Source organism: Pseudorca crassidens, chromosome 20 (assembly GCF_039906515.1).
Source record: "Pseudorca crassidens isolate mPseCra1 chromosome 20, mPseCra1.hap1, whole genome shotgun sequence".
Taxonomy (NCBI): domain Eukaryota; kingdom Metazoa; phylum Chordata; class Mammalia; order Artiodactyla; family Delphinidae; genus Pseudorca; species Pseudorca crassidens.
Genome location: NC_090315.1, coordinates 9,280,584 through 9,294,111, shown reverse-complemented (window position 1 = coordinate 9,294,111; position 13,528 = coordinate 9,280,584). Strand labels below are relative to the sequence as shown.

The 13,528-nt window shown below is 58.0% G+C and overlaps 1 protein-coding gene across 2 annotated transcripts; it reads left to right on the top strand.

Moving 5' to 3' along the window:
• The first annotated feature begins 1,878 nt into the window (after positions 1-1,878).
• Positions 1,879-10,544, top strand: CYTH2 (cytohesin 2). 2 transcript variants are annotated; one of them, XM_067719594.1, is made up of 12 exons: positions 1,879-2,117; positions 2,930-3,077; positions 3,176-3,242; positions 4,286-4,404; positions 5,349-5,429; positions 5,912-6,024; positions 6,135-6,283; positions 6,828-6,939; positions 9,678-9,754; positions 9,867-9,938; positions 10,037-10,191; positions 10,281-10,544. In XM_067719594.1, exons 1-12 carry the CDS (start codon positions 2,099-2,101, stop codon positions 10,366-10,368), a joined length of 1,200 nt encoding a protein of 399 aa, XP_067575695.1. In that variant the 5' UTR covers positions 1,879-2,098; the 3' UTR covers positions 10,369-10,544. The 2 variants fall into 2 exon arrangements, with proteins under 2 accessions (XP_067575695.1, XP_067575694.1); XM_067719593.1 differs by lacking the exon at positions 1,879-2,117 and adding an exon at positions 2,446-2,648.
• The last annotated feature ends 2,984 nt before the right edge of the window (positions 10,545-13,528 follow it).

Sequence of the window (13,528 nt, the reverse complement as noted above, 5' to 3'; positions counted from 1 at the left end):
TCTCCCTGGTGCTGGAATGCCTGGTCTTCTGGGGGCAACAGGGATGGGAGATGCTCTCAGAGGCCAGGTCTGAACCTGGATGTCTGAATGACAGGGCAGGCAAGGGGGAGGGAGGGTTGTGGCTCAGGGCCAGAATCACCTCCTCTCTGGTCCAGCTTGGGGGCAGGGGAAGGAGGAGGTACCTCTGAATGTCAGGGGAATGTATGTGTTTAGGGGGAGACTTTTCCCCCAGATTAGATCATTGGGAGCCCTGTGATGGAATGGTGTGTCTGGGAGTGTGCTTCTGGGGTACATACAGGTCCTTGGATCTGGCCCCTGCCCATGCTGCTATCTACCTAAGTGCCCAGCAGGCTAGAAGCCAGCCGCAGAAGGAGCCAGTGCCAGGGAGGACACGTTCCCACCCCTGTGTCCCAGGATTGAGGGCAGGCACTGTCATTACCCATCAGCCTGCCCCAGTGCTGCATCAACCCAGGTCCCCCTTCTGGTTTCCCCACCTCCCTTTATCCTGAAGAATCCCCACATAATAACCGGATGGGATTAATTAGCTGGCTGCTACCCCAGCTCAGGGTGGCTGGGGTAGGTATCGGGGGCAAAGGAAACCCAGGCATGAAGAAGGGTGTTAAGTTGGGGGTGAAGGGACAGGAAAAGGGTTCTGTTTGGAAGGAGACAGAGTGGGGTCAGGGCTGGTGCAACCTGGGTTCCTGCTAGGGAGGGCAGAGCTTGAGCCACTCATAAAGGTCACTGAGGGGATTAGGAGGCTCCGTGGCTAATCTGTCAGCTTAACCAGGTCCTGGCCCGGAATGTGTCCCCACCTGCCTAGCTCAGGGAAGGCGAGTGAGGACCAGGCCCAGACACCACCTCAGACCTGATAAGGGACCTGCCCGTTTCGGGGGTGCCCAATATCTCCTTCCGAGCCAGACCCCTGCACGCGCTTTGCCTGCAAGGAATGGGAATGAAAGGTGGGGGAGGGGAAATGTCCTCAGATGCGAGAGAACTTGGAGAGGAGGGAGGATTTTAAGAAGAGCAAGAGTATGAGAGGAGGGGGAAGCGAGTCACAGAAGACAGAAAGGACTCTGAGAAGAGGGATGGAATCAGAGGTGGGAGGATGCTGAGGAAAGGGGAATTGTAGCGGAGAAGGATGCTAAAATAAGGGGAGGACTTTTGGGGAGAGAGAGAGGAGACTGAGAGGCAGCCTGAGGCAGGAAGGCGGAGCCTGTGCTTTCACTGTATTTGGCCTTCCTCTGTTGTCCCGTTCTCCACGACTGAGACTAAAAAGCGCAGCATTTGGAAGAAAAAAATAAGTCTTTTGTTTCACCACTCCTTGACTCTGAAGAGGCTGAGGTGGATAGGGAGGTCAAGGGAGAGGGTAAGAAATGGGTCTGGAGATCGGAGGAGCCAGTACCCGGAGGAAGGAAGCCAAAAGAAAGCTGAGCCAAAGCTACTCCCGGTTGCGTGGCAACCGCTGCAGTCAAAAGCCAGCTGGGCCGGCTAGGAGGTGTGGCTCACGGAAATAACCGAGGGTCGTGGCCCCGCCCCCTGGCAACAAGCCCAACAAAGGACCGCCCCCTAGCAACGTATTGCTAGAGGCGGGGCTCGGTTGACCTGGTATCCTAGGGCCCAGAGCCCTTGCGCAGGCGTAGTTCTCTCTGCTTCTGCTTAGTCCCACCTCCGCGCAACTCCTTTCCGAGGCTTCTCATTGGTGAGCAAGCCAGCCAAGAGCCTTCTTTAGTTTCGGAGGCGGGGCCCGGCCCCTGCTCGCACTTCGATTGGCTCCACAGACCGTCTACCTCCAGCCGGACATTGCTACGTCTACTCCTTGCGCGTCTATTGGCCCTGGAGGACGATTCTTCGGTATCGGAGGCGGAGCAGACGAGAGGGCCCGCCGTGGATTTGGCGGTGTCAAAACGAGGGGCGGTCCCTACTGGCGGGGCGGTTGGGAGGCGAAGGGAGAGTCTTTTCAGCGCTGAGGACTGGCGCTGAGGAGGCGGCGGTGGCTCCCGGGGCGTTTGAGCGGGCTCACCCGAGCCCGCGGGCCAACGCGGATCCAGGCCCGACCGGCGGGACCGCCCCGGACTCCCCGCGGGCCTTCCTAGCCGCCATGGAGGACGGTGTCTATGGTAAGTCGGGGAGGGGCGGGGCCGTCTGGGAGCGGATGGAGCGTTTCGGCCCCAGCCTTCTGCCGCGAGCGTTCTTCCCGGCGCGCGCCCTGCGAAGCTGTTCGGCTCCGTCGTCACTTCGCTTTTGTGGGGCACGGGACGGGCTTCCGGCGGGGCAGGAGAGTGGGGCGTTCCAGGCCATTGTTTGGGCCGAGCCTGTTTCCGGTGGCAGCGGGAGGGGGTGGGAGCGGCAGAGGCGAGGCCAGGGAGGAACCATTCCCTCTGGAGGGGCCGGGCGAGCCCAGTGCCTGCTGGGAGAGGGGAGGGGGCTTTTGGGGACGCTGGGGTGAGGAGAGATCTTGGGGGCTACAGATTCCGCTAAGGCGGGGACGGGGGCCTTCGATGCCCCGCCCCCTTCCTCAACTCTTGCAAGCTGTCATCAGCTTCGCCTGCCATAGTTACTTTCCATGGACCCAGGAGTCCGGACACCCAGATCCACAGCTACCTCGCCAAGAATGGAGGCAGAAAACCAAGGCCTCAGTCTCCTTTCAAGTAATGGACCGAAGTTCAAGCTTCCAGCCCTTTTTTCCCCACAGACCTAAGAGTTCAGGCTCCCAGTCCCCTTCTCCCCTAGGACTAAAGAGTCTAGGTTCCTAGCCCTTCGTCCCCTGGACTGAGGAGTCCAGGCTGTACCCCGTCTTCCAGTAGACAGGAGGCTGGACTCTCATTCTCCTCCTGCCCCCGAACCTAGGAGCCCTGTCCTCCCCCAGATTTCAGAAGTCCACGCTCCCAGTCCCCAGAACTGACCTCCTACCCCTGATCCCCTCCTCCAGAACCCCCGGACCTGACTCCGGAGGAGCGGATGGAGCTGGAGAACATCCGGCGGCGGAAGCAGGAGCTGCTGGTGGAGATCCAGCGCCTGCGCGAGGAGCTCAGCGAAGCCATGAACGAGGTGGAGGGTCTGGAGGCCAATGAGGGCAGGTGAGGGCTGGGGCAGGGAACCTGGGGGTCACGAGGCCAGGCCAGGGCCAAGGATGCCCAGGCATTGATCCTCCACCCTCCGTTCTCTGTCCCTGCAGCAAGACCTTGCAACGGAACCGGAAGATGGCAATGGGCAGGAAGAAGTTCAATATGGACCCCAAAAAGGTGCTTGGGGCCACAGGGCTGGGATCAGCCAGGCAGACATCCAGACGGGGGATTCTGGCGTCTCTGTTCAGAAGTATGGTGGTTAAAGGTCTACCTTAGGTGCACGGACGTGGTCCTGATCCCTGGATTCAGATATTGGCTGCATTTGTTCCTGGGCTGGAACTTCCGCCCGGGGGGGTCTTCTTCCCCTTTTTGCTCATATTCTAGGGCCCACTTCTGTTGTCACCTGGAGTCCCCAGGGGGAGCTCGATTGAGTCTGGTAGGGAATATGGACAGAGATGTGTACAGAAGAGTGTTGACGAGTGCCATGACAGAGAGAGAGAGAGGTACCAGGGCTGTGGACACTCAGGGCAGCAAGCCTGGTGGCATCAAGGAGGGCTTCCCTGAGGAGGGTATATTCGGGTCAAGTTTGAAGGATGAGTTAGTATTCACCAGGTGGAGGAAAGATGTTTGTTCGTTCATTCAGTCATTCATTTTACACCCATTTCCTGAGGCCTCCCTCGGGCCTGCCCCTCTGCTAGGCAATGCTGAGGACCCAGAGAAGAGTTTGACCCTGCCTTGCCCTCAGGGAGCCCCTAGACATGGATACCATGATCCAGAGTGAGATAGCCACAGTGGTGGTCCTCGTGGCATCAGGAGAGCCTGAGAAAGCCTTAGTCCAGCCTGAGGCTTGGCCCTCACAGCCCTTGGTGGACTGCTGTCTACTACCAGTTTCCAACTTTATTCTTCTTGTCCAAAGCAATGGTAGTTTGTTCAGTCATTCAGCAAACATTCATGGAGCTGCTGTTCCTTGCCAGACCCTGCTTCCGGGGGGGGGGGGGGGGGCCTGGAATTAACCAGGCAAAGGCAGAGGGAACAGTAGATGCAAAGGCTAAGACGTGGGACGGATGGTATTTAAGGACCTGGGAAAAGCCTGAAAGTAAAACTCGGCCCCACTCCGCTGAGGGTGGGGGTGGCTTTGGAGGCTCTGGTTTCTGAGGATGTGGGGGGAGGGGCGTGGCTTTCTGAGTACCCAGCCCTGAGACCCAGCTCCCACCCCCCAGGGGATCCAGTTCCTGGTGGAGAATGAACTTCTGCAGAACACACCCGAGGAGATCGCCCGCTTCCTGTACAAGGGCGAAGGCCTGAACAAGACGGCCATCGGGGACTACCTGGGGGAGAGGTGAGACCTGCCCCCTTCCCCCCCCGCCCCCCCCACCTCCTGCTTGGCTTCTCACCTCGGCCCCATGCACCCAACTCCTCCCGAGAAGAGGCCCTGATAGATCAGCCTTATGACTGGATTTTGACAAAATGGGCTGACAGGAGTCTGGGGGAGCCTGGGACCTTCTGGGGAACCTGGGGACCATCTGTGAGCGTCTGGGGGGTGTGGGACCTTTGTGGACATCTGGGCAATGTGGAGACCTTCCATTTAGGTCTGGTGACAGTGGAGAACATCTGTGGGTGGCGTGGGAGCGTGAGAATGGTGTGTAGACAACTGGTGTGCATGGGAATGATGTGGACCGCTAGGAAGTGGGGCACGGGACGGGCTGGGATGCTTAGGGATTGTGTGGACATCTAGGGTGTGTGGAACTTCCTGGATATCTGCAGTACAGAGACCGTCTGTGGACATCTGGGGTGCATAGGGACTGTTTGGGGAGTCTGGGGGTCACTTCTAGATTTCTGGGGATTGTCTGTGGACATCTGGACTGCATGGAGATGGTCCGGGTATCTGGCATTGTGGGGATCGTTTTGTGGACATCTGTAGTGCACTGGGATTGTCCATGGACCTATGGGGGATGGGGGACCATCTCCACAGGGCATCTGTGGAACCTGGGGCTCATCGGAGAGAGGTGATGGCCAGCAGAGCACGTGTTTGCTGCATTTCTCCCCACTGAATAGAGGTCCAGCCACACCAGGGTTCTCGAGGCAGACAGTCCTCCCAAGAGCCTTCTGAGTATCCCTGCCCTGGTGCCAGGCCTGTGATGGGGGCTTGGCCAAAACTTTCACCGGCTACAGGGGTAGCCTCTGTGCAGAAGAGGGGGCGCAGCCTCCCCACTCCTTCGCCTCCTGTCCACGCCCACCTCCCCACGCCCCTTCCTGCACGTGACTTTGTCCCTGTCCTCCCAGGGAAGAGCTGAACCTGGCAGTGCTGCACGCCTTCGTGGATCTGCATGAGTTCACCGACCTCAATCTGGTGCAGGCCCTCAGGTGAGAGGGACGAGGCTGGGAGGGCAGGAAGGTACCTGTCAGGGCTTTCTTTCCAAGTGATGATCCCTACTCAAAACAAAACAGCAACAAAAATTAGGGAATGGATTGCCTTTACATGACACCAAAGTCCACGGTGGGGCTTCCTCCCGGCATACCTGTATCCAGGTGCTCAAATGCTGTCAGAAGGACAACTTTCTCTTTCTCTTGATTGTGCTCCCCATGGTGTGGGCATTGCTCGCCACAGACCCTCCTCCCACATGATAGCAGAAGGCCCTAGCAACCATCAGACCCGTTCAGCAACCTTAGTAGAAAGAAGGAGGGTGTTTCCATATAAATCCACCAAAAGTCTCATGGCCGATGCTCAGTGGTCAGATTGGCCACAGGCGTGGAGCTCTCATTGGCCAGTTCCTATCACGGGGACTGAGAGTGGGGAGCGGGTCCTGCCAGTCCTGGCATCGACACCCGGCCCCTCTCTGACGCAGGCAGTTCCTCTGGAGCTTCCGCCTCCCTGGAGAAGCCCAGAAGATTGATCGGATGATGGAAGCCTTTGCCCAGCGCTACTGCCTGTGCAACCCGGGGGTTTTCCAGTCCACAGGTGGGGGCGCAGGCTGCTGGGTCCTGGGGAAGGAGGGAGCTGGGGGCTTGACCTCTCGGGTCCTGGGGGCCCATATGCCCCAGTCATCACCCCCTGACTGTCCAATGCAGACACGTGCTACGTGCTGTCCTTCGCCGTGATCATGCTGAACACCAGCCTTCACAACCCCAACGTCCGGGACAAGCCGGGCCTGGAGCGCTTTGTGGCCATGAACCGGGGCATCAATGAGGGCGGGGACCTGCCTGAGGAGCTGCTCAGGGTCAGGCCCCCCCCTCCCCCTCCCCCAGCGCCCTCAGCCCTGTCCCTCTTCCTGCTGCAGACCCTCCTCCCTGCGGGTCTCCTAGTGCCTGAGCTCCCCACCCGGGATCATCGTCTCGCCCGTGGACAGCGTGGTCATGCCAGCATGTCCATTTCTTTCCTCTTTCTCTCTCTCTGGCTGGCTGTCTTGTCTCTCTCTTTCTCTTTTCTGTCTCTCTCTGGCTCTGTGACTCTTTCAGGGTCTTGGTGTGTCCCATTCTCCACCTGCCTGTCGGTCTCTCTCAGAATCTAGCAGCTCTTCCTATGTCTGTGTTTCCACATATTTTTTTAATCTTTCCTCCTCTTTCTCCTCCCTGGGGCTCCCTCCACTCTTCTGCCTTCTGCTTCCCTTTTCTCCCGGCCTCCTCCCTCCCTGCACCATCCCATCTGCCGTCCCACCCATGGTCTCATTGGCTCCCTGGTTGCTGGAGCCCCCTCCCCACTGCCAGGTAGCCCTGGGAGGGTCCCAGGAGCCTGGGATTGCTGACCATGCCTTCGCCCCTCAGAACCTCTACGACAGCATCCGAAATGAGCCCTTCAAGATTCCTGAGGATGATGGGAATGATCTGACCCACACCTTCTTCAACCCGGACCGGGAGGGCTGGCTCCTTAAGCTGGGTACGTCCCTTGCTGACTCTGCTGGCTGCCTCTGCAGGGGGGAGGTTAGTGGGTCCCAGGCTGTGGACTCAGCTTCTCACATACCCGCTATGTGACCTTAGGCCAGCGATTCTACCTCTCTGAACCTCAGTTTCCACATCTGAAAAATGGGCCGAAAATGAGTTCAGCCCTGTGTGCCGGGCCCAAGCCCAGGGCCGGGCTTGTATTCAGCGCTCCCTAACCCCTTGTGTTCACCCATGCATGTTTACGGAACCCCTTCTTTGTGCCAGGCCCTGGTTTAGGCACTGAGGACACAGCCGAGAACCAGATCGCCCAGTCCCCATCTGGGGGGAGAGTGTTCACTCGGGATGCTCTCAGCTGTAGTGAACAGAAAATAGCCCAAGGGGTTGGGATGCCTGGGAGCCTGTTACCTCACTTGGAGGGAACTCCTGGGGGTCCGAGGCAGACCGACTATGACACTCTTGCATTTATCCCCATGGTATGTTACCTCCTTATCAGCCCAGTAGCGTAGTGGCTGTTCTAGGGGCGTCGTACCTCCCCAGAACATCTCCCTTAGTCAGAAAAGAGCCTGCAGAAATGAGGAAAAGGGTCTCAGAGTACCCCGGTGGACTTCTCAGCTGGTTGGATTGGTTCCTGGTGGGGGGCGGGGCCGCACCCAGGCTGGCTTAGGTGAATCGGGAGCCCCTGGCCCCGATGGGGTGGATGGGGCAGGGGCCAGCGACCCTTGGAACACGTGGCACCGGCAAATTCAGGGTTAGTTAGCGGAGGTCTGACAGGTACAGCTGGCTGAGGACTGGAGTGGTTCTCAACCCTGGCTGCCCAGAGATTCACCCGAAAACCGCAATGGCCAGTCCACAGACTTGTGACTGCTGGGGGCAGGATAGGCCATCAGTCATGTTGAAAGCTCTCCAGGTGGTTCCAGTGCATGGCCCAGGTTGAGAGCCATTGGCTCGGAGCTGGGCCTGGTTGTAGTAGGTGCCCTGGGAGGGTCAGCGGTGGCTTTTTTTTTTTTTAATTTGGCTGCGCCAGGCGAGCTCCTTAGTTGCGACATGCATGTGGGATCTAGTTCCCTGACCAGGGATGGAACCCGGGCCCCTTGCATTGGGAGCGCGGAGTCTTATCCACTGCACCACCAGGGAAGTCCCAGCGGTGGCTTTTTAATGGAGGAGCAGTGAGTGACTGCCCCAGGGAGACAGAGAATCTGGTGAGGAATTATAGTCCGGCGTCGACTGAAGGCAGCCCAGACAGTGGGAGGGCCCAGAGGAAGCTTCCAGCCTGGCACAGGGTCAGGGCAGGACTTTGCTCCGTTCACATCTCATCATCCACACTGCCTCCCCCGCCGCATGGAATTCTGCTCCTAAATGGAGGAATCGCTTCTCCAGCCACAGTAGCAGGTCCCTGGTGCATAAAAAATGCGAACCACTCCTTCCAGACAACTTGCTGGGGTGGAAGGATTCCTGAATCAGCTCCGAAGGAGGTCTGCGGAGTCTGGGAGGAATTTAGATTCTTCAAGGAAGGCCAAATGGTGCCCCTGGCAGTGAGTGGGTGGGAAGGAAAAGCAGGAGGGGCAGCTTGCTGAGGAACTGGTTCTCTTCCAAACCGCGCCCAGCAGTAGGAATCCTGCCCATTTCTTGGATGAGGAGATTGAGGCTCGGTCACTGTCCAGCAGCCACTGGGCAGAGGTGGCCTTGGACCCAGATCTCTGACCAGAGCACGTCACAAGGTCATTAGAAGAAGGCACCTCTTAAACACTGAAATACAGGAAAGGGAATCTGTGGTGGTTATATTCACAAAGGTGGTTAATAGAAGTCATTATTACTGCAGTTTAATCCTTGCGGGATCATAGGGAGCCCAGAAGCGGGTCACTTGGAAGCAGGAAGGTGTGGGCTGGAGTGGGTCTCTAGACTGGAGTCCACAGAGGGCAAGTGGTTGTCCTAAGGTCACACGGCCAGTTTGTACTGGTGCTGACATGAGTCCCCAAGCCCACCTTGGCCCACCGACTGGGGGTTTTGTCTTCTGCCTCGTGGGGATGACTTCCCTACAGAGACATCTTCACCGTGGCAGTGGAAGGCCCTCCTGGCCTGGGATACACGCTAGGGGGTGGGCCGGAGCTGGGCACTGGCGCAGGAGGTGCTCTTGGCCGCCTCAGTGCGGTTCAGCATCCTCAGCCTTCCGGGGTGGGAGAGGGTCAGGCCATTCCTCCCTCATGTGGATGTAACTGGTTTTCTTCCCTCTCTCTCCCTCCCTCCCTCCTTCTCTGCGTGTTTCTCTCTGCTGTTTCTGTCAATCTCTGTGCCACCCCCTGCGCATCCCTTCCCTCCCCAACCCTGCGGCTCTCGGGGGCACCCCATTCTTCCGCCTTCCCTTCTCGCCTGGTCCTGCCTGCTTTCTCGCTGTCTGCCCCAGGAGGTAGGTACAAGGCCGGCCCGTCCTTGCTCCCCGACGTGACACAAGGGGAGGGGGCTGCCCTGGCCTCGGGCCTATAGCTGGGGGGCTGAGGGCCCTGACCCGAGTTGACAGACAGGCTTAGAGAGTGTAGAGCCGCAGGCTGGGGGTGGACCGGTTCCCGGGGCCCCGACATCACGCCTTGTCCTGCTCGTCTTCCCACGCATCGCTCTGTCCGAGGCCCTGACAGCCCCACCTTCCCTGTGCTCGCTCTGTCTCTCACCCCCCACCCGCCCTCCCAGAGGTCCCATCCCCCTGTTGAGCCCAGGCCCCCTACCCCCCTTCCCTTCCAGGGGGCCGGGTGAAGACGTGGAAGCGGCGCTGGTTTATCCTTACGGACAACTGCCTCTACTATTTTGAGTACACGACGGTGAGGGTGGGGCCAAGGGGCAGGGGGCCGGACTCCTGAGTCTGCGGGAGGCAGGGGCTGGGGGGTTGGGGGGAGACTGGAAGTCTGAATCCGGTCCAACTCGTTGTCTCAGGACAAGGAGCCCCGAGGAATCATCCCCTTGGAGAATCTGAGCATCCGCGAGGTGGACGACCCCCGGAAACCAGTAAGACCCTCCCTGTACCCCGTCCTGCCGTGTCGGGGGGTCTCCCCTGTCCCCAGGGCTGGCTCTTCCCAGCTGCCCATCGTCTCGTGTCTACCCAGAACTGCTTCGAGCTCTACATCCGCAACAACAAGGGGCAGCTCATCAAAGCCTGCAAGACAGAGGCAGATGGCCGGGTGGTTGAGGGGAACCACATGGTGTACCGGATCTCGGCCCCCACGCAGGAGGAGAAGGACGAGTGGATCAAGTCCATCCAGTGAGCCTGCGCCCCGGAGTCCTTGGGGAGGGGGTGGCCGGGGGCCCAGGCCCCTCGGCCCTCACCCTGGGATCCCGCCCCTTCTGCAGGGCTGCCGTGAGCGTGGACCCGTTCTATGAGATGTTGGCTGCGAGGAAGAAGCGGATTTCCGTCAAGAAGAAGCAGGAGCAGCCCTGACCCCCTGCCCCCAACTCTATTATTTATTACGGAGCTGCCCTGCCCGGGTGGCCGGACCCCCGGGCCCTGGGGCTGCGGATCCCGGTTCCCCGTTTGGAAAACTCGTCTCCTCTAGCTCCTCTTTCATTATTTGTAATTAATACGCTGTTGGTAATCTTATGAATTATTTAACCATTCGCGGCCTGCGGACCCCTCATCTCTTGGGGTTGGTGGAGCTGGCCTGGTAACGCGTGAAGAAAGGGTGCTGTCCGTGCAGCCGAACGAGCCGGGCGTCTCCTGGATGGCTCAGTTCTGGTTTCACCCATAGCTCGCGGGGGTGGGGGTGGAGTAAAGGAAGAAGTTTAACTGGGTTGGCGTGAGCGTTGCATTAGAACTGAAGGGTGCTGAGAATGCAGGTATGCAGAGCTTCCGGGACGAGGTCTGCCGTTCATTCTAGACATTACTTGACAGCCAGGCGCCGGGCAGACACTCACCCCACCTTTGCTCTCATGGGCTTGTGGTCTTTGAGGGGCAACAGATAATATCTGATCGGCTGGGCTAGAGGTCAGTGGTGTCGGGAATAGGTTGGGACCAGTGTAGGTGGGGCGGGGCTTTGGGGCCAAGAGGGTGGGACTCTGGGCCAATGGAACCGGGTTTCTCAGCCACTGGAGGATCATCCTTTGGAAGACATTATACACCACGCAGGGGTAGTGCTGAGAACCGGCATTTTTATAACATCTCCTTTCCCGGGAATCTGACCGCTTACAGAAGTGTAAGGACCGCATTCTTTGAGGGTGAAACCTGGGGGGGTGGGGTACCCTTGAGCCCCAGGTCCAGGCTTGTCCCCCTTTGCCTTCCAGCTTGGGGTGTGCGTGGTGTCCCCAAGGAACAAAAGCACGTGGATCCCGAGAAGGGTGTCGGGAGACCCCGTCTCTCTCCTACGTCCAGATCTGCAGCTGAGGAGGATTTAGTACGAGAAACCACAACTCCAGACAGGCCCAGGACCAAGCCCCTGCTGCAAGGGAAGCCTGTCGTCCCAGGGCGTGCCTGAACTGCAGTTATCCTCCGTGTCCCCAAGGGATCTAACTCCTAATTGTTGAGTGCTGCCAGTGGGGTGTGGAAGATCCCGGGTCTCGGGCGTTGACCCGGCCCCGCCCTTGGCCACAGACATCAGCGGGTGTGAAAGCTCCTAATCGCTGTAACAACTCCAAGGCGGTGCACCCAGCCCTCCCGGGAGACTGCCAGACTACAATTCCCAGCAAGCTATGCGGCGCTGGCCGCCCCACTGTCGGGAGAGCCATTCTGGAGGTCTCCTGGGAAATGTAGTTTCTTAAGACTCCCATGTTGGGTTTCCCTTCGGCTGATCCCCTGCCCCCCACTTCCTCAGGTTGGGAAACAAGGCCCTGCCTGACCGCTTCCACCCCAGGGGCTGATGGGGAATGAAGTTCCCAAATGAGGAAATGGAATTCCCAACTCCTCAAAAATTCCACAGAAATGGAGTCATTGACCCAAGAAAGTCATGGGAAATGAGGTCCTGGGTCGATGGAGGGTCCCACCACTGTCTCCCCCTGTGTTGCTCTGCTCCATGGAATGAACCCATAGGTACCGAGTGCCTGTTGTGGGTAAGTAGCTGGCTCAGTGGAGATGCCCCAGAAGAGCATTCCAGGCAAAGGCAACAGCATGTGCCAGGGCAGGGAAAGGCACATTGTGTCGGAGTAGCTGACAGCATGTTGGTGTGCCTGTACGGTGCTGGTGGAGTGGGGCTGGGGTGATGGGAAATGGAGGAAATGCCTGGGCCCAATCATTTGGGGCCTGGACAGCCATGTTAGGACTTTGAATGTCCTCTTAGCTGATGGGAAGCCATCCAAGGTCATGACACAGGAGAGTGATGTATTTGGGTTGATGTTGCAGGAGGGGGCCTTTGGCTGTTGCAGGAGAGTAACTTGGAGGTGAGCAGGGGCAGTAGCAGGGAGGTAAGTTAGGAGTCTGTGCTGTCATTCTGGTGTAAGAGGGTGTGGCCATAGACTTGGAGAGACCCGGACCCGCAAGAGTCCTCTTGGAAGAGGAGCCAGCAAGACTTGCTGAGGGCTGGGTCAACTCTGGGATTCTAGCTTGAGCAGCTGGTGAATGGCAATGTCATTTACTGAGATGGCTAAAGAGGGGATTTATGGGGGGAGAAATCAGTGGTTCTGTTTTAGCCAAATTAAGCTGGAGATGCCTGTGGAACATTAAAATCAGACTCCAGTCTCCTCAGAATTGTCCTTCAGTTTTGCCCCCAATCCGTCTTCTCCCCAAGGATGGAGAATTCTGGCTTTCAGCTCCCTCCTCTCCCAGGACCTCATACTCCCAACCCCCTTGTTACGGGTTGAACCGTGTCCCCCACAAATCCATATATTGAAGTCCTAACTCCCAAAACCTCAAAATGTGATCTTATTCCAAAATAGAAGCATTGCAGATACAATTAGTTAAGATGAGGTCATTAGTGTGGGCCCTAATCCAACTTGACTGGTGTCCTTATACAAAGGGACATTTTGGACGCAGAGACACACATGCAAGGAGAGAAGGCCATGTGATGACGAAGGCAGAGATTGGGGTGATGCTTCTGCAAGCCAAGGAACACCAAAGATTGCCAGACAGCCACTGGAAGCTAGGAGACAGGCCTGGAACAGATTCTCCCTTAGAAGGAACCAACTCTGCCGACACCTTGATCTTGGACATCTAGCCTCCAGAACTGACACAATAAAGTCTGGTTTAAGCCACTCAATTTGTGGAACTTTGTTACAGCAGCCCTAGTGAGCTAATACACCCCTTCACCCTCAGACCCAGGAAGTCCAGGCCCCCAGCCCCCTCCTCCCTCAGACCCAGGAGCCTAGGCTCTCGCTGCCTAACCTGGCTGGGTTCCATGCAGCACCCACCCTGGGCAGACATGTTACAACATCAGTTCAAGAACCACCAGATCTATCAGAAGTGGCAGTAGGGGACAGAGGCAAAACCTAATCCTCTCATTCGCTCTTTCTCCATCGCCCACAACTTACATGTGACCCTAATGCTCTCATCATCTTAATTCCTAAGCCAGGAGTCCACACAGCATCCCAGCTGGGTCCCCACTCCTGACCCCTCCCTCGTCCCTCATCCAAACTGCTTCCTTCATATACACAAATGAATCTGGTACCAAGGTGAC

What these genes read in the sequence shown, in the direction of transcription:
- CYTH2 (XM_067719593.1), top strand. Translation starts at nt 2,564, where the DNA reads ATGGACCCAGGAGTCCGGACACCCAGATCCACAGCTACCTCGCCAAGA. An exon ending in AGGCCTCAGTCTCCTTTCAA is followed by an intron (nt 2,649 to 2,929) that starts GTAATGGACCGA and finishes CCCCTCCTCCAG; the next exon opens with AACCCCCGGACCTGACTCCG. An exon ending in AATCTGGTGCAGGCCCTCAG is followed by an intron (nt 5,430 to 5,911) that starts GTGAGAGGGACG and finishes TCTCTGACGCAG; the next exon opens with GCAGTTCCTCTGGAGCTTCC.